At 32.8% G+C, this 25,274-nt stretch overlaps 1 protein-coding gene across 1 annotated transcript in view; it reads right to left on the bottom strand.

Annotated features, from left to right (window-relative positions):
- Positions 1 to 538: 538 nt before the first annotated feature.
- LOC128217295 (RYamide receptor-like) overlaps positions 539 to 25,274 on the bottom strand; it is an 87,171-nt gene continuing 62,435 nt past the window's right edge. Inside the window, exons 2-3 of the mRNA XM_052924342.1 lie at positions 1,219 to 1,431; positions 539 to 995 (exon numbers count right to left, since the gene is read on the bottom strand). Coding sequence (XP_052780302.1) covers positions 597 to 995; positions 1,219 to 1,431 — 612 coding nt within the window. The 3' untranslated portion in view covers positions 539 to 596. The remainder of the gene's footprint in view (positions 996 to 1,218; positions 1,432 to 25,274) is intronic.

A 25,274-nucleotide genomic window follows, 5' to 3' on the forward strand; every position in this document is an offset into this window, starting at 1 on the left:
ATCAGTCACCATACAGTCGGTCGGTTGGTTTGTCCGTTTATTAGATCGTCGGTGTTTTGGTAAAAGTTTGTTACTCTGATACTTGGTTATCATAACCACCGAAGAACGTATAAATGCTGGCAGTTTTCGAGACCAACGGCCATTTCGTCTCAGAGTTACTGAATTTAAAAGGAATTGCCCTCTTTACCACTGAATAGGAATGCTTGGATATCGCCTTTTTATCTGCACGACACTCAATTTCTTCATAATCGTCTATTCTTACAGATGACTAAATACTGACTTCGAGATAAAACAAAATGTTATTATACACCAATCTTTAAACTTACCACGAGACTTTACGCATGCTATTCAAAGGGCTTTTTGACACACTTAAATTATTGGTTCATTGCATCGACCTTACTGTAAACCAAAATCAACTACATTGGTCTCTTGTCCGACTCCATACATATGAAATACACCATTATTGTGGCGATTTTTCTCAATACTACATAATTGCGGGATGCATCTTTGTCCCGGTAGAAACACCAAATGAAACAACTATATCATATCCTTTTAATAATAACTTCAAATTACATTTTATTTAAAAAAACATTCAATCACGATTCCTCAACACTAGGTTCAGAATTTGCACTTATGGAATTTTTATCCACAGGCTTCAATCTGACATAGTCTTTCTCTAAGGACATTATCACTCTTTGTCCACAACCGTTCTTTACCCTATCAACTTTGCCGTTGACAACCGCCTTGCCATTAGCACATGGGAAGTCAACATACTCAAACCGAGTTCGACTTCGATTTGGAAAGTACTCGTTAGTCCTTTGGGCTCGCACTGTTCGCGTTTGGTACGTTCCGTTGAATTTGGCTCCTTGTTTGTATAAACTTTGACGACGGAAGACGACGGTTTCGTAAGTGGACCCACTCGAATATCGAGGCATCATTTTAGTTAGACAGACGCAACAGGGGAACCACATATAAAACAATGTGACGAGGTCAGCCTGAAATACGGAGTTATTGAGATAAATAAGACAAAAGCGTACAATACCCGAATATACTTGTTTAATTCTGTATATTAGCATTGGCTTTGTTAATGAAAAAATATAAGTTAAAAGTGTGATCAAAAGTAGAAAGCCTTAAATTGCTTAAAAATGGAACGGGTATGATTGACAAATTGTTTGTACATATTAATGTCTTAAACGTATATACACAAAGCAATCTTACCCTAAAACTTTCATTGGTAAATCCGTAGATAATGGGATTTGCGAAGCTATTGGACATGGCAAGCCAGTGACAGCTAATGAAGAGGCTAGTTAGGGTGCTTCCACTGACGGTTTCACCGACTGAAGGGAAGAAGTCGAGGACGAGAATGAAGGCATGGAGTGGAAGCCAGCAGATACCGAACATGGCCACCACGATAACGAGCATTTTTACCACCTGAAAAAAATAAGGAAGAGATCCGTTATCATTAGACGCTAAATATTTGCCAGTTATTGAACAAACACAAGACATGAAAATCTCCATCACCTTAAAACGTAATCTAAGGGAGAAGTGAATACAATTTTTAGATCAAGCACTACCAAACATTTACGTCGATTACCAATATCAAATAGGAACTGTAAATTCATTTTTTTCATTCAATTAGTATTTACTATTTTTTCGAAGACCTTCTTCAATATTTAACATAACTAGGACAGTTATCCGGACACCTTCATATCTTGATCCGTTATCGGAAGAAAGAATGTGTAAGAAACTAAACGTATTAAACTGTCATTTTCACGCTCAAAGCCATCGTGTATTTATTCATATTCATTATTCACCCCCAGTTTGAAATCAGATTTTCTGAATGTCTGATCAACGTAAATAACACAGATATTATGTAATTAAAATTTACAAGGAAGAGGTATTGTTTATTCAAATTTTGCCATTCTGAAAGCATATGGCATTATTCATAGTTTTGTACCCTTTGGTCCTTTGGTTTTTTTTGCTTGAAAGTTCTCCATTTTTATTAGTTCCATGCAATTATTTATGTCTTATTTGCTTATTTGCAACAGCAGCAAACGACCTATAACTAATTATTCTCTGCAATTACCGGCAATCAATCATTACACACTTCATTTAGCACTGGAATGAAGAACTCAAGCAATGCGTTTTTGTTGCAAACGGCAAGATTAATGCAGAAAAAAAACCCAGATCACTGGAAGGAGTTAAACTGAAAGGCAATTCTACTAAATTATAAAATTTCAGATTCTGTTCACCAATCTTTGAAAGGCACTAAGCCTTTGTTAAAAATATTAATATTGAATGAGTAAATGAGCAAGCTATTATAAGTTGCGCACATGCTACCTTATGATCGTCACTGGCAATGAAATTAGGGATTAAATATGCACGTAAGAAAATTTGACGACTAGAGAAAACTGTTCTCAAACGAACGAAAGTTCCAGACGGGGCGTATATATGCTTTTTTTGCTGTGTTTCAATACATTTTCAGTATAATCACCCCTTATCTAGTATTTGTGTGAGAAAAGTACGTTTAGAGACGTCACTAGCATAGTAAAATTTTCCAGAAGTAACCTGTATATTTATCAACACCTTGTCAATTACTCCAAAGATGTTTATAACTGCTCGATCACCAATCTTAAATATTCACTTCTTATATGAAAACAGTGAAATGTTTCGAATGGAGACTAATCGATGAAGCAACAATATGTTCGCCTTTATAAGCGATAACCTTTTGTTTCAAGAAACAAGAAATTCAATTCATTTACAGCACAAACAACCCGAGTATTTAAAAGTCAATCACGATGAAAATGGACGAAGTAACTGGTTTGTTCCATGTTGAGGACAAGTCTCAAGGACAAGGGTGCGGCATAATTCAATTACCTTGTAGTTTATCCGCATACTTGTTATTGAACAGTTATGATCCGTCTACTTTTTACCATTGGGGTGGTAAACCTCTCAATCACGAAACAATTATTTTTAAGTATCATAAACAAATAGCTGCACTGTGTACGCTGCTCAAAGCAGCTGTTCCGGAAGCAATTATGCATAAAATAGCTCAACTCGTGACGCCATTAAGATTAATTACTGCATTGAAATTACACTGTGTTTAAATAGATCAGCAGATAGTTATTATTCATCTTGGAATCTGAATGAAATGATTGCCATTTATCCTTATTGCTTTAGTGTAATTAGTCATTAAGTGTTCAGTCGAGATAACCCCCAGAAACTCCAAAGGAAATTTAATTGCAGGTCAAACAATCCTTTCAACGAACCTGGGAACTTCATTTCAATTGCGATATAACTCATATGATTTCATTTATAATTAATTTCCCTTCATACTTAACTGCCATTAATTTCCAAGATGCCAATTTATCCGAAAGATATCTTACTGTTTAAAACGACCAGTTTGTGTTGCTACTTAATAGACGTCTTAAAAAGTAGTATTTTAATTTAAAAAAACACATCAATAAATATTAAAATATATCAGGTAGGTTTTAAGATTACTTTTCAATTATATCATGCGTACATCATTAGTAGTTTTTGCATACTTCAACACGTTTTATCAAACTGAGAAGAACTGCTGTGGTTAAGCAGATAAATACACATGCTTCGACCTTAGAGCACACTATGAGCATCAAAAGCTCCAAGAGAAATTAAACTACACCGAATAAACCCATTTCCCCAATTTCACTTCCAATGGCATGCTAAAAAATCACAGTGTTTGCGTAATGTATGGAATTAAACAGATAGTTCTCCCTGATGGTTGAACTTCCTTTAATCAACAAACATTATATGAATCGAGTAACGATGTCTGTTTCAACCTTACAATCCCAGAAGTAATATTTTTGTATTTTAGCTCGTCAGTCTATCGAAATAAAAGTCGATGTATTCTGACAGTTGTGGTGTCGTTAGAGTCGTTCGAAAAACATTAACCTAAGCCATAACTCAAACACAAATAAAGGTAACACTTTGTACACATGTTGCCAGAACTTATATGCACATGCAAGGTACATAAGTCTGAGTGTAATAGGTGTCCAGATACTCGTATGCTCCTTTTCGACAAAAACAACACCAGACGGGCGATTGTTGTCCGCTCCTCGGCACTGTTGTTTCATTTTGATTCATGGTAGCATTTATAGAATACGCAGGAATTTCACCATTCACGAAAAATTTACAAAAAATAAAAAGCCATTGTTTATACAAACATTATCCAGGGAAACAGTTTATGAAGCCCAATTTACAAAGTTATTACTTATAGTATACAGTCTTTTGTAACAAATATCACATTAAGGATTGAAACGTAAGTAAATACAAAATATAGCACATAACTCAAAACTCACTTTTGACCTTTATCAAGGAGATAATTAATCGAATATGCTATCTGTTACCTAATATGCATCATATATCCAATTTCAAACAACAATATATTTTTGGACTGTGTCTAGATCTGTTTATTAACACTTTCAGTAACGGCATATGCAGCTGCATGTAGTGTAATATAGAATGTGAGGTGACGCCTTGACAATCGACTGCCGGAAATAAGTTATGTGTGTACAAATGATTCCATTTTGAAGTGTTCGGATAGCAAGGAATTTTGATAAAAAAAAAACAACATTTTTTTCCAGCATCAATTCATCTTGAAGCGGAGAAGTAAACTGTACTTCGGGTTTCGGTTCTATTTTTCTAGGTGAAGTAAAGTTTATACTTGCGAAAATAAATGTTTATACCTGTGTTTGATATTCTAAGAATATCAATGCATTTTTACCGTTTCTCACTTATCAGAACGTTCATAAATGAATAGATTTAGCATCTGTCTTAACATCTAACGACAATGGAAAAAGCTTATTACTTTCTGTAACACAAAACCCCCACTGTAACGTCAAAATAGCTTAAAACAAATATGCTCCAATAAAGGATTATCTTTTTATGGAATATTACTAATGCCTGTAATAGCATGATTGTTTTTGAACAGTCTTAATTAACCTGTTATTCTGTTTTTATAACATATCTCGCTGCAAGAAAGGATGCATCCTAAATTGCTACTAAACATTTATACGTAAATGATATTCTTACTTATTTTACAATACTAATACCATTTAGTGCAGACGGATATAAAGCCCACCATTTGAAATTTATCTTGCGTCCGATTGACATAATTTCCTTACGGTTGCTAATATAATCTAATCAACACGGATATATCCAAAGGGGTAATAATGCGTGCTGTTTGAATCTCGAGGCTGGTTGTCGAAGTTTGTAAGTAGCGTGTTATTAAATAGAAACTTAGTATCCGGAAACAAAGTGATAAAAACAGAAACTTGAACGCTTACGAGATGGTATGAACAATCGTCTGCTTGTTTAGTTTCAAAGTGTTCAAAGTCTATTTTTTACATAAATTCGTAAAGGCCATTGCCCATGTGGACAAATGTTAAATTTAGTATTAACATAGAAATGCATGTATAATAGGCACTGCATACCAAGTTCATATATTTATCGTTCTATTAAATTGGTTAAATATGCTGCATTTCAAAATTTCCAGCGAAGGCAAAGTTTGATCTCAAGTGTGTTCAGTTTAAAAGATAATCAGTGTTGAGCACGTCTGGAGCCCTATGGGTGAATATTAGTCTAAGGAACTCGGACTTGTAGAATAGCTGTCTGCCTGACAAATGCATGTGGCAGATTGGTAGTGACATTTGAAATCATATAAAACTCCAAACATATAGAAATGTCGAACGTTTCCCTATTGTTCAAATAGTTTCATTTTTTGAAGCCGTCAGTCGTCCTCAACTTGGCATTGGCACTGGGACTTCCAATTTAAATGACTTGTAGCACACAAAAGTGCCGTTTGACAATGCTCTCAAAGGAGTGCTTAATTACAGATCAGAGGTTGTATTCAATATGCAAATTAAGTAAATCTTACGAGCATATATTACTGATTTCAATCACTGTTTATGTTGGTTATTCATACAACGCAATCCGATCTTGTTAAGACCAATATTTAATGCCATGATTAAATGATGTTTACAACTACTTCCATCCAAACAGATAGAATCAGATCGTTTATGAAAAATAACATCGTATTTTTAATTTTATTTGTCTTTAATATAATTGTCTTTACTACAAAACAATTTAAGCATATTTTAAGATAGGTTAACTGGATTTGTTTTTCATATAAATATTGTTAATTGTACCAATGTTGGCCTCCTTTCAACTTCAGTTGCTTAAGAAACCATAACTTTAGAATCAATCTAATTGCTTGGGCACTTAAATCATATTACCTTGTCTCAATGTTTTTGAATAGTTTTTCATTATATCAATAACGGTGCAACATATTGTAATTAAATTTGCATTAGCTGGTCTGTAATAAGAAACAATTGTGCAGAATGAGATCGTTGAGCATATGGATTTTTATGCTTTGATTAATGCAAAAATATTTTACGCGGTTGCATGATTGGGTTTGTTTATATATCAGTTGATAGGTACGTTTTTGCTCCATATTATACTCACAGAGAGAAGACACACATGCTTGTACAACCATGTCGATTATTTTAGAGATTTATACATGCTTATTTAATAACGACTCTGTTCTCTGACACCGATATTATGATTGTAAATGATTGCTTAAAATACATTGAATAGGAAATGAAAAAGCTATATGAAGAGATAACCATTTTTTTAAGAATTTAACTCTCCGATACAGGCGAATGTAATAGAGTGGTAGTTATTTGTTTCATAGAAAAAGGTTCAGGCGATCATTATGTCATAATTCAAAGTTCAAAAGGGGATTAACTTTCAATTAAATTTCTATGATCGGAATATTAAACATCTTGAATATTTTTAATAATTGCATCTTCCGAGTTACCACATTTAAATCTGCAACTTTTTTTTGGAATTTAATAACTCGTAAACTACAGCAATATTAAAGGTAAACAGTTCATAAAGACATTCATAATAAATGATCTATTTTACCAGAGATTGGCAAACATCGCCTTCATTATTAACTAATGCTCTGAAAGGCCCCGAAGTAAAAGTTATGCTCTCTGAAAGTCCCCAAAGGAAAACGTAAGTTCTCTGAAAATCCTAAAAGTCAAACAATTGCTCTCTGAAAACGCCAAAAATCAAACTAAATATTTATGAAATGCCCCAATTAAAAAGTTTGCTTTCTGGAAGTCCCAAAAGAATCGCATAGGATGGATATCCGAATATACAAGGATTGACTTAAATCGATGGATTTACTGTAACAATAATAAATAGACAGGAGAAATGTGCACACAACGAAATGCTTAACGACAAAACAGAAAATCTTGGCCACTGAATGTGAAGACTTTTGATTTAAAAAAGATTTTCCAACAATGATGATACTTTTCAATAAAATAATTCGACACACTCTTTTAAGATATACATTGTTTTCGATATCAACCAGCATGGTTCTCTTATGTTGATAGTCTAAATTACCATGACCTTTTCTGACGTCATCAGGCTGACAAAATAGAACAAAACAATGTTATTATTAATGTTATATCATACTCTGACTTATGCAATGCTCTGAAGCAATCACGACGAGTCTATGTTTTTAACATCATTATGTTCGATTACTCGGCATACACAACTCTCCCAAATGCGTTATCTGCATTATGTTCAATCAATCCAAATTGAATATGTTTTAAACGTTCTTTTGATAATATCACCACAGAATTTGCCAAACAAATGTACGAATTAAATTGGTTACAGCATCCCAGCGGACTCCATTGGAAATCATGGTCTATCTTATTTTCAACAACATGTAGTCACGCTCAAAGCCATCCTCTATTTAATCATTGAAAAAGCCCCTATGTGAATACCCTTTCTGGGAATTTCTGATCAAAAGTTTTGACACAGATATGCTGTAATTAATCTTTACCAGCAGGACTTATTTATTTTATTCAAATCTCGCAATCTCTAATAGTAAATGACAGTACACACAGTTTTATTCCATGGGGCCCGTTGATTTGTGCTTAAAAGTTCTCCGCGATTATCAGTGCCTGGCGATTCTTTGTATCATCTTTGCTAAATTTACACAGCAGCAAAAAATTCATAACGAATCATCATGCCGTTCGCTTAACAGTTTAATTCGGATATATTGACTCCGGATATAACGAAATATCAATTATAGCGAACACATAATTTGGTCCGATTTTTGTCAGTCTTTTTTCAAGATAAACAAAAAAACGGTTATAACGTACTCTGGATATAAGTAAAAACTAAACAAAAGGCTAAAATTGAAAATGTGCAGTGAAGTCAATTTTGATGACGAACTGCTCACTTGAGCGATTGGTTAAATAATAATTAATGTTAAAGGCTGACAGCTGCAATGTTTTCAGCTTTATTAAGATCAAATCGCGACGTTCGCTATATTCCTTCACGTTCTGTGACGTCGTGTGATACTTGAGAATATGGTTATAGAGGTATTCTAATGCAGTACGCATGATGACAAAACGTTTGGACATAGTCGAAAATCTCAAACATCTTTGCTGGAATTGGTTTTGCAGTTGGAATGCAATTCAGTGGGTATATCTGCACACCTGTAGGATGTAAAAACATGTTTTTCATCAATCGCATCCACTCTCAATCTTATTATCTTTCTAATTACCTGCCATTCATCTAAATTGTCTGTAACCAATATGACATCTCATTTCCTCTACATATCTTGCCGGTAATTTTTGTTCGTCCTTTCAAGTTTAAAAGGAAGGTGATCAACAAGACTGACTAAAAATTAAGCAAATGCAAAAACATATATTTATTTATTTTAAACCCATCGTATTTGCGATCTGGCACCAGAAATTATGTTTTTGCTCCATAGAATTTGTTTGAGTATTTCCACAATTTCGTCATTCGGAGATGAGAGCATAACATACTTTCAAATTCAAAATGAAATATTTTGGTAAAAATCCTTCACGAAATGGAGCAAAAAAACAAAAACCTTAAATCTTTATTATGATCACAATGCAAAATAATTGTTCAAAATGTAATCAATGCATCGGAATGAATGACAGAGTTTGACATAGATGTACTGGGTGACTTCCGGCTTTGCTTTTACAGCAACATTTATCTTGGTAAAGAAATGTTATGATGTTTGATTTACGAATGAAAATTGTACAAAACAATTGTTGGTCATAAGTGCATACGATAATTTCTCTGCCAACTTGATCACTGGCAGGATTCACTTTTTTTTGTTTAGAACGCGCCTGGCGAAGGCAGCCTTCAAATTTTCAGTTTCCATTATTTGGGTGTATAAAGTTCATCAATTAGAATCACACTGGCTTACATAGAGGCGTTCAACACCACGAAACGTTGCATCTATTTTTGTGAATGGCCTGCCGACTTCAGATTTTAATAACTTTTATAAAGAAGTTTTTCGAAGCTCAACTCATTAGTGTTTGCAAGGATTCCTGCAAGTCCTGCTACTCGGTATTAATAAACTACTTACAGCTTTTCATTGAAAAATGCAATATTTACACCCTTTTCAAATACTTCTAACGTACAATTATCATATTTTACAGTTGATTTTCGAACGAAATATCGATATGTGTATATGATATGTGTAGTCACACCGATTTCATGATTTCTTATGATTGCTTAAATTACATTGAATATGAAATGGAAAAGCTATATAAAAATATACACGAATTTTAAGAACTCAACTTCAAGATACAGGTATCAGCTGCCAACTTATTAAACCAGCCGGAGAAACAGTGCCAAGAAGTGCAGAAATAGTAATAAATTAATCAACACATGCTAGGATCATGGTCTTATATACGCCTCAAATATTTTAGCAATAATAAATATACTTGTATAACGCTAACTGTCCATTTCCATGAACTGTTACATAACGTCATGATTCTTTGGCATTCCTTCAGTTTGTGTTTTTCACTTGATAGCGAAAAGGGCCATTGATACTGTACGACTGTCGTTGGAATCCAATGCGCACTTCTTCGTAAATATGTAAATATTTTTTGATTATGCAACATACTGAGCGGATAGGATTGTCTCGGATATATTATGTATGCACAATCCATTCAAATTAATACGTTTTATTGATTCCTTTGAATATCTCGGCACAGAACTTCCCTGACAAACTTAAGAATCCAATTTGTGACATCGTCTCACCGGACAATGTCGTTATCTCATGTATAACAGTATGTTGTCACGCTTGAATTTGTCTATGATTAATCTATTAAAGAGACTGTCGGCAAACATGCAACTTAAATATTATTAAATAAATATTAATGTGAAGTAATAGTGTGAAACACATATTTATTTATTGAATGTATGGTTACCTTAAAAAAGAGAAATAAATGGATACTTTAAGAGATCCGGTCCGTTTCAATATAGAACTCATTTTTGGTCGATAGCCATATTTAATTTACTATCATTGTTTCATTATTTGGCTACATATTTCAATAAATCGAAAACTAGCCAGTATTAAAAATGAACAGAACTTTGAGGCAATGAATAAACTCACGCGATGAGATTTGTGAGATTTATACAGATACAAGATAATTGAAGCAACGACTTAATCCTTTATCGAGAATGCAAGCTGTATCAAAAAGTAAAGTTGACCTTACCCCTTGGGCGTATGTCTTTGCTTTTATAAATGTTTGGACAGGTGTTTGAGTACTCATCAAGAAGTTTAAATCCGTAGTGAACCTTTTCAATGTGGTATCCCACCCTGGAATAATGAATAGCTCAATGCATATATGCATTCTGTTTTTGTCGCATTTTGATGTTGTTCGCTTCTCTATAAATATCTATTTGACCTTGAACATTGTTCTGTAAACATGTTTTTTCTCAAATATTGTGCTACTGCGTTTGTCCCTGTTGTTTTCTTTTAAAAAGGTCAAAGACCTTAACAATTTCAGGTAACGAAAAGTAAGTTTTTATTTTTGAAACATTGTTCCTCATTTTAAACAGAGGGTTGTTTATTACTGAAGACCGAAAAGGTTAACTAATTAAGAAGTCAAACACTTGGGTATGTTTCATTCCCCTGCGTTATGTTCAGAACCGTAAAGCGTTAAGGATCGTAATATTAAATTATTAAAATAAACGAGTACTAAAACAGGACGTAAATTTCCCTAAGCGATAATAAAATGGTTGATTGAAACTGATCAATTTTTCGTTGACTTTGCTTGATTTTACAACAATTGTACTTAATTGAATTATTTTGATCGTGTTCTATTTTAACAGAAAACACAATTTGATTTTTATTTCGAAATTTAAGAGTATGGTTATGCTGTGATACGTTTCTCATTACAAATGCAAGATTTCTCTTGTAGCTCTTTTAAACTATTTACTGATTGAATTATGACAATATTTTGATTTCTCTCTTTATTATCATGTTGAACTTTAAGCAATACTTTTTAAGCACCACTCCCACACAGAAATACATTGCATGCTCATGATTGTTGCGCATTTTATAAATATATGTAGCAAACCATATGTTTATTTATGAAGTGCTTAACCCATTAGCAAACGTATGAACAGATAATCTTTCCATCCGTTTAATTGCCTCTTGCAACTGCAAACGTTTTGATAGTGTTTTTACAAAGGCATTAAATCATTATTGCCCTCATTATTTCAAAATATTCATAGCGTTATTTAGTGCTGTCTTTAATTCGACAAGCCTGGCCTTGGCTTGCAGGAAAAAGAAACTTAAGTCATATAGTAAACTAATACTTTTCGAGAACATGATTGGAATGTTGTTATTTCTTTCTAATTGGGTTATTTGATTTCCTACGGGAAAGTATTGTCTAGTCTTATTATTATTTTCTGTAAACTCGCTCCTGATGGACCGTGGTCAGCTTTATTTAAGCGTATAAACCAAAACCTTTTTTAAGACAAGGATATGTATGCTTAAAAATCACCTTGGTTTTCGACTGGTTTTTTCAGACAATCATTGGAATTTTCATTATATTATTTTTACAAGCATAAATATAGTTAAGTAACTGTCGCGGAATACTCGGTACAAAGTCATTTAATTATGTACTTGTTTTAGTTTCAGTTCATTATAGTGACTAGAAATTTAATAACATAAACAATAATCAATTTTCCATCCGTCATTTATCAGAGAAGTAACTATTTTACCAATTAACAAAATGATTTATCGGGACATACCTAGGAACAATTGTATTTTGTTTCATGTGTGCAGATTTTATAGCGGCGTACTTGAAAGCATAATGAATGCACAAGTGCTCAGACATTTAAACCAACTTTGAGGAATAAACTTCATCTTTTAGTGTGCATTTATTTTAGTTTAAACTCTTAGTTTATGCTCTATAAACAAAGGAAACACCTTGATTTTCGTTTTATGACTTAATTGATCGTTAAGACTTGAAATTGTAATGGGTAAAATAAGCCTAATAAAATGAGCATGCATATCACAGTACAAATGACTTCTAAAATCGAAACAATTTGCTCTTTTGACTGATGAACACACCATTTAAAACTTTTGACAATATAAACATGTAATATGTTACCGTATTTACACAGATTTTTACGTACTGCAAAACGTCTTTGAATCTTAGATAATCATACTTTACATTAACATTTAAAATTTTATCCTCCACAAAAAAGGTTGTAGTATTCATGAAACCTACCATAACGTTGTTTCTGGTTTTGTTGATTGGTTTGTTTCCAAGACAAGATTTTTAATAAACCCGGTTACCAGGTTACTTTCGGTTAACTGTATTCTTAACCGTATTTATAGGAAATAGTCCAAGGTTTGTTGAAAACAAAAGACAACTATGTTAAATATATCAAATATCTGAGTTATTAAGACACTTCACTGCCAAATCGTAACCATTTCGACAAAACAATATACCATTTATTGACATTTCGGACTGTTCATTTATTAAGAATTTGGGTAATATGTAAACAATAACGCTTTTCGTATGTTCGAAAATATAAGTAAATTCCATTTGAACGCGTGAGGCGTTTATTCTTATTTCACTGCTTTAACGACCTACCCGAATACATTTTGTTTTGGAACTAGAAAACTAATCGAACTTAAATATACACACAAAAACGTAAGATTTATCTCTTGATAATGAAGAGGTTCATAACCCTTGTACGCCTAACGTACGCGTTATGTAATTCGAACAATATGGGCATTGGCAAAAGTCAAAAGCAAGTGCTTTTATTTTTAAACTATGTTTGGATAATGATTATGTCACATACTAAGCAAATTTTGAAAATCTCGACACAGAAATTGACAAAGAAATGCTAGAATCTCTTTTGTAACATAATATTAACGAGCACTGCTTTTATTTCATGAATTCACATAATGTTGTCCTACTAGAATTTGTGTTTAATATGTTAAAAAAACAGAACGGCAGAAGTGCCTTAATAGAAAAAAAACGAAGACAGAAATAGTTTGTAAGTTAAGAAGCCAAACACATGTTTCATTAAATGTACTGCTGAAAATATAAAACGTGATAAAATACATGAACTCAGAACCGTTAGGTTAATACGTTTATGTCTGAATACTGTGATTTCGATATATGTCTATCAGCGGGGACAATTATGATGTATCATGTGGCTACATGTATTATAAACTCGCATAAAAGTACGACTTATTTTCGTGATGTTAACGCAATAATTACAGAAATATCAATATATTGAATCAGGGATTATACTTTTAGAAGATGACCTAGCTTTTACACATCGTGAAAAAGTTAAGCTGTTTTGATCTGAAAATATTTTTGACCTTATGAAAGGGATTCTCAGTGCTTTGTTCTGTGACAAAGGAAACGCCTAGAGACATGTGCATTAATAAAAGTGCGTTGGCTGTAATAGTGTAGACACATCTATGGACTTCTGTGTTTCTGCTTGTAGTTTCCATTGTTCTATTACATTTCTAGCGCTAACACATAAGTGCATGCAAATCTAACACTATACTTTGTCTAACGTTAAAGAGCGATTCTCGGGTGTTAAATCATATATTGATAAATACATACTATTTCTATTTCATTATTTTCTACACAGAACATGCACACTTCATTTATGTTTAATTTAGCTCGACATGATCTCTGTACTTTTATTACAAAATCGTAGCATCTAGTTTTGCATTTACATTGGAACATGAAATATGTAACTTAATGAATAAATGCAATGAATTTAAAGCTGAAAAACAGCCTGTTTCGATCGTTATCGTTTTGATGTAGTTGTTTTAATCTTTTTTTTCTTGTTTTGACTTTTGTGTTGAAGTAATTTTGGTTCTATGCTATACAAACATTTCGAAGTTTGATAACGTCCTTTGGTACACAGCTACAGCATCTATAAGAAGTGCCCTCTGACAAGCTTTCAGAATAAAACAAGACTCAATGTATTTGCAAAATTTTGAATTATTACTAAACAAACGAGTATTTCAAAGAGGACGTGAATTCCCAAAAAGAATAATAAAATGTTCAATTGAAAGTGAAATTCGTTTTGTTGACTTCGCTTGATTTTATATCAAATGCAATAAATTGAATAATTTGGATCGAGTTTTGTTGTAACAGAAACACACAATTTGTTTTGCTTTTATCTAAATTAGAAAAGCAAGATAATATTGTAAAAGCGTGTGAAACGCTTTCAATAACAAATGCCAGAAATGCAATTTGGCTCTTTCAAACTATTTACTAATTGAATAATAAAAAATATGTAATTACTTCTATAATGCTCTGTTGAATTTTTGGCAGTGATTTTAATATTCCTCTCCCAAACGATGGTACATTGCATGCTCATGATTATTGCACAGTTGATGAGTGGCAAAAACATGTGTTTATAAAAGCCATTAGCAAATATATGAAATGAACACGATTCCGTTTGTTTTGCTTGTATTTTGCAAGTGCAAACAATTCGAATTCGTTTTTATTTTGAACGTCATTTAAATCACCATTGCACTCATTTATTCGAAGTATTCATGGCTTTATTTATTATCGGCTTTTAAAAGACAAGCCGAACCTCGTTTCGCGAAAAAAAGAACAATTTAAGACACATAATAAGCTAAGCTAATGCCTTTCAACAAAATGATGTGACTGTTGATTTTACTTTCTAATTTCTAATTGGCTGATAGGATTACCTACGGAGAAATATTGTGTGGTCCTGCTATTTTTCCTTCAACTCGTTCCTAATGGAAAAATAAAAGCCGTTTTATCAACAGGCTATAACTTATTCTTCGCAAGAAGGGTATGGCTTTTTATTGCGTGTTTTAAACACAGCATTTGGCTCGTCCAATAAAACAAAGGCCTCCTCTATAACAGTGCCAATATCTATATCAGTTAGCAGCCGGGGGCCGAAAATTTATATAGATATAAACCCCGCTTATTAAAGATTTTAATTGGCTTATTAAACAGGGCCAAAAATTATAAAGATTCTTCGGCCTCGTGCCAATACGACTGCCCTCGGACAAATAATAGGGCCAATATCAAATCACTTATTTATTAACATATATGTTTGACTGCTAATTCCACAAAAAATATGTTGACATTATCATGGTCTAGGCTGCAAGCGTATTTTTTATAATGTGTAAAAATGGCGGAATATTAATTATGTAATTTATGTAAGTCAAAGTGTTAGTTTTAGTTCTTAACAGTCACTAGAATATTCAAAACATTGTTAAAACTGATGAAAGTAACATGGGTGGGCTAACACAATGTATCAGTTTAATTATACTTTCCTATGTAGCAATTACCAGAATAAAACAAGACAATTTAACCATCAGTGTTTGGATGCGTTTGTGTTAACAGTGACAATAAATTACAATTGTGCATGCAATGAAAATGGGTGGAAATTTTACATAAATTAAACAAAAGAATCATAAAACTTGAAATGTTTCCCAGCAACAGCAACATGTCATTTATAAATAAACTGTTTAGTCAATTTCGTTTTATTTTATAACCAAGGTAATTATTTGTATTGCTCTGTTCGCTTTGTTCTGTAAATAGCATAGCGATACCTATGTGTGTTGCCTACGAAAAGGTATTGAGGGTCGTCCGCGTTGTATTCCGCGTCGGCGAAACAATTTCGTTTCCTGTCCAAAACGTTTGAATGAGTTGGTATGGTATTCTTATTCCGAATGCATAATGATAGTTGTCGGAAGATGACCCTGTTAGTGTTGTGCTCACTTGTTCAATGTTTTGATCGGCGCTCCCTACAGACGACAAATACAGTTCGCGGCATTCTAGTTTATTGAAGCAATGTGTGTTGTAAGATTCCAAAGCGTGCACTCACTCTAGCCTTGACAGAAAAATCATGAGTTGAATCGTTGTTTTATAATGTTGATAAATCAACTTCAAAGTTTGTTTAAAAGTAAGATTTATAATGCTTTGTTGCATTTTGCCTAAAGTCTCAATCATATCTTAACTATTTGAATTTCTAATTGCAAAACAATGCGTTTAATGCGATGCCGATATATGAGCCATAATCAGTCAGATGGAATGAACACAATTTTATATTTTAATATTTTTGGGAGAATGGAAAACGTATTTAGGTGTTTCTATGTAATGAAAATTAGAAATCCACGAAAATTGTTTGAAATCGCTTGAAATTAACTACGGATTATTGTCTTTTAATTGCACTTAAGAATTAGAGCCCTTCAAATTACCGAGAATATTGTACAATCGCGTATTCACTAAAGCAATAAAATATATTGCAAAACATGTTTTTTGCAGGCTATTTTAGCCTGAATGTGCAGTCATAACACATTATTTGCGTAAGTAGGTCATTTTAATTGTATCGTGAAGGCTTTAGTCTATTCTCATAAACACTATTCGGGAACATAATTTTCACCATAAAATAAATAATACATCTACACTGTGGGTGAGGTTATGGGCAACCATTTTCTGCCGCAACATTCTGAAGTCACCGAGCATATTTCCGCTTACCTTGGGAATCAGAGTTCCAGAGACAGGACTAGAAGGTTTTACATCTCAATTATGTTATATCGTAGAAATGAATATTCTGAATGTTATCAAGATTAGCATAATATTTGAGAAAAAGCAGGTATACAATTACTGGCACGTTTCAAAATCACAGGAGTGATATCAATTATTTTGATTTTATTTAGATACAAGACGTTGGCAAATATAGGCCGCCTGTGAAATTACATCGACTCTAAGCGTTAAATATGAATGCTTTGGGAAAATACATCTTAGTCTGTAAGTGTCTTAGCATTTATCTTGAGCATTCCATCAAATAGAATTGCTGTTTATGCGTAGTTGATATCATTCTTCCGTCGTATTAATCGCCGATTAATGATCAGTCTTAGTAGTTTTCTCTTGACTTACATACTATTGTACGAACACTCACATATTTTTTCTCATTCTCTTTTATGACATTCAGAGTGGCTGGAAATTGTATTTTCAACAACAGTGACACACATCATTTGGCTGCAGCTGCATATTTATATCTTGACTTATATATATGATCACGCTTCCTGTTGTACATTACGAACAGGCTGCAAGATCGTGGTAAATCTGATTTCACATCCGGGATGTTGCTGTTTTGTTGTACAAACACCATTGACGTTAAGTTTATCAGTCATAGCAGTAAATTAATTGACAGTGATATTTAATGGCTACTCCCCAATTTTCGAAGTGTGTTCGGTACACAGATGTTTCCGAGGCCTCATGCTACAAATTTTTCTACGATGAAATTAAGGTTAATGAACGTCGGGAAACATATGTCTTAATAATAATTCATATAATGAAATAGTGGTATGCCCATATTTGCCACTAGAGTGAACATGTATGGCAACGCAGACAAAAAGCAAAATTTACATGACATTACATTTTAGTAGCAGAAGGAACATGTATTTGAGAGCTCATTTGTATTTACTGTAACGTTTTGGAAAGGTGTGTTAGCTTTATTACCTATACTCAAGAATACTTTAATAGTGTGCTTTCTTCACCGCTGCATGCTCAAGGCGACATCCTATCATTTATTAAAAGACAGTTTAATGCATCTGTATATATTGTATTATGACCTTGTGTATCGCATTGTGCTTGTAAACATGGTATTTTTTTAAGCTTTGGCTACTGGGATTGTCCCTGAAGTTTCCATTGTTTTATCTTTAAAGGGGTCAAACTCCTAACAATCTAAGGTTAAGAAATTTAATGTCTCTATTTTTAAAACATTGATGCTTCTTTAAAAGACACGGTAATTTCATCAAGGAAAACCAATGTAGTGTATTGATAAAGATGTCAAACACCTGTTTCACTACAGATACTCCTGCAATTATAAAACGTGATCAAAACATCTTACCATATCCATTAGCTTAATTTGTTCGTGTCTAAATACCGTGATTCTGGTACACCTTGTTTGCCTATCAAATGCGATTGCATCAGTATGGTGCATTATGTGACTTTTAGTATACTATACTCGTGTAAAGGAAAGTTTAGGGCAATTTGACTTGTCAGTGTGACTTCTACTCAATTATTAAAGAACTATCAGTACTTTGAATCGTTGATTGTTACTAGCAGTTAGATATTGTGAACTTTTGTTATGCAAACATAAATGATCTTCCAAAAGGGAAGTTCAGTGTTGTTTTAACACAGCAGATGCTGGAATTCATTAACACGTGAGGTGTGATTGTTGTTTTTGATGTTTGTGTTCTTTAGCAAAAGTAATGATGCTGGCTCCGAAAAAGCATTTTTATTTTATTTTTAATGTTCGGCACATTTGGGGCTGGCTGCATGTAACCCTACGAAAAACACCTGTAAGTTATTAATTAGTCTTCACCTACCACCCCAATGCGGCGTTCAACAATGATGATAAGTTAATTGCTTTACAATTTAGATCGTCTTGTAGCGTTATGTTTTTTGTTTTGTGTATCTTTGCCTGATCTTTATTCGCGCAATCTTGGTTGATATTACGCTTCTGAGCTTGTCCCTGGAGTTTCAATTATTTAATAACAATTCTAGTGTAAACACATTGGTGTATGTATAAGCAAACGTTATAGAGTATACAAATATTATTAGATACATACTTTTCCATCACAATCTGACCATTATTTGTTATTATATTCTAAACATTACATCGAAAGTTCATTGAAGTTTATTATTTACTCTTATCATTCAGTCTGGCATATGACATGCGTGACTAAATAAATTATTGGAGTAAATTAAAGGTGGACAATAAAAGTTTCGTTCTTTATCTTTTTTTGTTCACCTTCTTCATTTGTTCTCTTTCATTCTTGTTTTACCTATAGTTATGTCGAAGTAATTATGTTTCTATAGTAGAACACATTTTCAAATTTAATGCCATAGGTCGATGCACAGCAAGAGTCCAGGGTATCTTTATTAGAAGATCCCTATGATAGGCTATCAGACTTAAACAAGACTCAGGGTATTTCATAGTTTATCTGTTAATTTAGCATGGAAATTTTTTAACGATAATTCAGGTTAAAAAACAAGTATTGTTTTTTGTTTCGTTTTTAATTATAAAGATAAACATGTTGTCAAAGCAGGGTGGAATTAATCACTAGCATAATAAAATGTGAATATCGTTTTGTTGACTTCGCCCAATGTAATAACCATTGCAATTTATTGAATTATTCTAATCGTGTTCATTTGAAACAGACACACCGTAAAGGAAAAAAGGTATAATTAAAAAGTATGGTAATACTGTGACACTATGTGCTGATTAACTTACGAAAATATTTTAATTAGTTCTGTCATGCTCAGGATCTGTGAAACTTTTAGCAATACTTCTGAAATATCATACACAACAGAAATACATGGTTTGGGAGTCAGTACATGTTCTGGAGTATTGAATTTTATGATTTTTAATATCTAAAAACTACTTTTTTTTAATTCAGGGCTAATGAGCCATTACCAAATGTTTTAAACGAGCACGATTCCTTTCTCTTTCCTTTATTTTGCAATTTGAATGCGTTTAACTTAATATGTCATTTAAATTGCCAATCCACTCATTACTTTGAAATCGACTGAGATTAATTAAGCTTTGTCTCTTAGCAGACGAGCGGAGCATTGTTTTCTATGTTTGAATAGCAAACTAAGTCAATACTTTTCGGCAACACGATTGGACTAATTTATTTTTAGTTCTTTAACGTACACTTACAAACAATTGTTCAAACAATGTAAAACATTGACAATTATGATTCCGTTAATTATAAGTGAACAAAGAACTTTCCAATTTACCAAAAGATCTTCCCAAGACATTTTATGCGAAAATGTTTATGTTTTTACAAATGCATTTTGTTTCATCTGTGCAGATACCTAAACCGCATACTTGAATGCGCTAGTGTAGGGAAAATAAACAAAATTAACCAGGAATTTACTTTGTTTTTTATAGTTAAAAGCCGTAATTCATGCTTTTTAATCAAAGGGGAAGAGCCTTGCTTCGTTCCCAAAAAGGCTCTCGTTTAATGACTTATTTAATCGTTTACACATGAAATTCTAATGAATAAAGAAATCTGATTAATTGAACATATGTAACACAATACACATGATGCATAAAGCGTTACATACGTTTTGTGAAGGTTATACAATTTATACATTTTGACGATATATCTTTTTATGTTTGTAATTTGTATATCCATGTTTAAACACTATCAAAAATATTTAAATATTTAATATTGTTCATCGCATTTGCAATTTAATCCGACACACTAAGAGCTTGTTCTGTTCCTTTTAAATGGTATCCCGTTTTTAAATGAGTAAGATTCAAAAAGTCTTAATTTTCCCTTAAGACACCAATCTTTTTACTAACAATAAAAGTCTGATTTCGTGAATAAGTTCATATCTAAGTATTCATTAAACCCGGTTAACAGGCTACCAGGTTACCTCCTGTTGATTGTTATCGTAACCGTATTCCTCAGAAACAACCCAGTGTTTAGTAAAACCAAAACACGACTATATTGAAAAGGTCACCTGTCTTTGTGTCTAAGATTCTTTATTGACAAAGCTTAACTATTTTTCATGTTGACAACATACTATAATACCAGTTTTTGGAATTGTAAATTTCGGATGGTTCATTTGTTTAGAAATTGAACTTAAATGGAAAATATATGTGTCTATATGTTTTACGAATGGATGGTTTTAAATTCTTTGAACAAAAGCATTAGAAAACTCGTCAATATGATTTTGATCAGTTAATAATGACAAAGAAATAATATATAAAATAAGATACACAACTCTTTTTGAAGCATTGGGTTTAAGTATTTAATTTTCACTGCTTTTAACGATCTGACAAAAACACATTTATATGAAAATAGCAGAAAAGAATTACAAAATAAAACAAACACTTTTGGAACAGGAAAACACAACATATAACTAGGATCCAAACTATTTACGACGGCAATACAATAATATATATCATAAAGAACGATACTGCAGTATTACTTGTGTTTGTGCCGACTAGGTTATTGAATTATTCAGATAACTAATGTATTTTTTTATGAAAAAGAAAAGAAAGACTTCCCGTAAAATTTTGGCAGTAATTGTTATTGCGTAAATAAAAGGTTTGTTTTCTAGTTGCAGTCATTAATTTAAATGGTTTCACATTTACAGATCTGCGACTACCTTAATGCAAGTTTTGTTTCCGGACTCATCAGCCAAAACGTTTAAATGAATGTATTGCACTCGGCGGAGATTGTTTAACGTTCTAACCTGGCAAGCCTGATGTTGTTGTTTATTCTGTTCAACTTGTGTTAACTTGGCCATTAATAAATCAATGGACATTATATGATATTGGAACATTGAACTATTTAAATTGGTCATATTGACCTTTTTCAAATAAATATGTTATATATATTGCTAGTGAAAACGTTTTTTTTCTGTTTATACAACTCAACCAATATGGCTGTCTCGTATGAATAGGTTTCATAGGCTCCTTTGAATATTTTAACACAGAATTTGTCAGACAAGTGTCAGAATCTAATTGGTTACATCGTCCCAGCGGACACTGTTGTCTCATGGCTCACAATATGCTGTCACGCTCGAAGCTTTCCATGATTAACTCAACAAACAAAATAATCTGTATAGACATTTGCTCAACAGATGCACAAATATGTACCCAGCCCTGTTAGCAAACGAATTTACATGATAAAAGAACCAGCAGCCGCAAAAGGAAAAAAACGCAACTGCGCCGATGTTTTATAACTGATATCGAGCCTAAAGCAAATAGTAAAACATTGCTACTACTATTTGTTTCGGGTACTGCCTTGTAAACGATCAGTAAACGGTCAATATGCAAAACAACTAACTGGAAGCTAAATCGGCTTACAAGGTTATAAAATAATCTAATAATCAGAGTAAATCTCAAAGTTAGAAAGGAATACAATATTTTATTCGAATGGAAAAGCAAACCGTAATCCACTCATTTCGTCCCAATGTTGCCTTTAAGGTATTGGCTTTATCTTAAGGTTCCAATTATTAAATTTTCTTAGGTTATTTCATTCTTGTATTTCATCAACGTTTAATAACAACACAGTGTGACTTAAAGAAGATCCATTTCTCAAGGTTAACAATATATCCTCACAAGATCGTTATTCATGAACTTTTACACTAAACTATGGCTTTTAAATAATATCGATGGACAAATAAATTTGATGAAACCAACATTGGTGGCCTATTACAATTAATCAATATCATTGTATCCCCTTCTATCGAAAAATGATTGAAATAGTTAATATTTTAAACAAACGTGTAATAAAAACTTCTTCACCACTTAAATTGAGATGTCACTTATAAATGTTATTGTTGAATAACAGTGAGCCCATAAGTCGAAAATAAAAATAATAAACCCGTATTAGAAGTACGAGGCTAGGGCCCAACCGACAATAAAATTGATGCAAACATCATCTTCAAACGAATAAAGCCAGAGTTACTGTGCTAGCTCGAGCTTTTATATACAATACATAAGTTATATTTTGCTGCGTTTTGTTACTTAATTAATTTTAAGGGTACTCAAAGTTACATACATTATACTTTGTTGCATTTTGCCAACCAAAAAAGCATACTAGATAAATCTATACATTGTTTGGAAATTTGGACATTCCTACATATTGCACAGTTAATGAATTTCTAATTACAAAAGCATGCGTTCAATGCATTGCCAATTTATGAGCCCTAATCAGCCGGATGGAATGAGCACAATTCCAGCCTTTAATTTGTCTGTGCAAGTTACAAATATAAATGTGTTTCTACGATATTTAAATCATGAATCAAATAATTGTTTATGAACTCGCTACATCTTTATTACAGATAAGTGTCTTTTAACGGCAATGAGGAATTAGGACCAGTCGTATTACCAAGGATGTTTAAAACATGTTAATAGGCTAGATCTTTCAGACAACTCCATGTTATCTAAATGTGCAAGCATAACACATTATTTGTGATGGTAGGTTACTGTACACATACTGTATCCTGAAGCAGTTGTTCGGAAGCATAAATTACACCATTAAATTAATATTTTGTTGATGATGTGGACAATCTTTTACGACTCAATCAAACATAGTTATAGCAGGCTGCACAACCGTCTTTGACGCGTCGTTCACTGGGGTTAAAACTAATTGATGGATATCCAATGTCACATGTCTCAACAATCATCAATAATTAATCAAATTCAAAGATATAAGAACAATCGGAGCTAGCATCAACTTAAAGACAACGACATAAAGAGTAAAGCAAATCATATAGATAGATAAACTAGCTTCAAGTACTTAACGACCAGATACATCCTCTGACAACAAATGAATCTAGTCGAATCATATATGCCAAGAATGTAGAATGTAGAAGTTAACGGCTTTAATTATTAAACGTTCGATGTAACGCTAATCTGTCCATTTCTAAGAATTGTAAATGAAGAAAAGGCAGATATTGAAAAAGTGGTTATCTCTTGATAATGATAAAGGCAATAACTCGAATGTGACTGGCGTAAGCGTTATGTAACTCAAATACGATGAAAAGAATGTCACATACTAAGCAAGTGGGATTGTCTCGTTTATATTATGTATGAACAATTAATCCCATTTCATACATGCCTTTGACAATCTTGACACGGAACTTGTAAGTCAAATGTCGACTCTGATTTGTAATATGCTCGTAACGGACGCTGCTGTTCTCGTGTCTAGCAGAATGTTGTCCCGCTAGAAATTTTCCATGAATAATTTACTAAAAAGAACGGCGGCGAACATGTATCTTAGTAAGTAGTCGGTGAATGTAAAAGTGGTAGACAAAAAGATGCGACAAGAGTGGATATGTATGGTATCGCTGTTAGTAAGCAAAGTCAAATGGTTCTACAGAGTAAAAGCACAAAGAAAATTCATTCTTACGCTATGGCTGATTTTTGTTCTCTATTATATAAATTGTGTGACAAGGTTGTGAGGTTGAATGCTTATAATCTAGTATAAATTGAAAACGAATTTTTCATGGATCTGCAATACTGCACGAACGCACGAAAAATAATAATCAATCCACAAAAGAATGATAACTGCAGAAAGATCAATATCTTCAGTCATTGATTGATGTATTGAAAGAAGGCCTAGCAGCTTCACATCGATATTTCGTTCTGCAAATATTAATAATATAAAAAAACGGATTTTCTAGTGCCTTATTCCACCACAGATATTTGCTTTCATTCACAGGTGACGTCAGTATATGGTCGTTATCAAATTGAAAAGTTTGTATTGTTTGCATTTTTTTGTTTTTCAACATGATTCTGGTTCCGATGAGGCTTGAATGTTTATTGCTGCAGGTGTTGATCAATACTGATGACGTGTGTGGCTGGCTGCCCAAAAAACGTTTATTCCCCACTTAGTTTTTACTGATCTAGCCAATACCGAGCCAATGCAGAGTATCCAACATTGACCAATAGCGATAGTTGCATGGTTGTCCATTGTGTGTTGCCTTGTAGCGTTGTGTATTTTGTTGTTATTGATAAACGTAAGGTTTCTTTGTTTGTCCCTGTAGTTACACTCGTTCAATTGCAGTGCTAACTCGTAAGTACATGTTATTAAAAAAAAATGTATCGAACCTGAAAGCAGATTGCTGCAATATTAAATAATACATAAATCGAATAATATTTTTATCAAAACATGACCATAACATTTCATTATGCTCTAATCCAAACAATGTGATCTCTGTTTCCTATGATTAACTCTGATTATTTAGTCTTGCATCCTAGTTATTACCTGGCATGCACAACTTAATGAGTTATCGGAATGAAAAAAAGATAATACAAGCTTTTCGAGGTCTAGTTTCAGTTTTCTTTTTTGACTATTTGTATGGGTCATATTGTTT

Source organism: Mya arenaria, chromosome 2, assembly GCF_026914265.1.
Source record: "Mya arenaria isolate MELC-2E11 chromosome 2, ASM2691426v1".
In the NCBI taxonomy this organism is placed as follows: Eukaryota; Metazoa; Mollusca; class Bivalvia; order Myida; family Myidae; genus Mya; species Mya arenaria.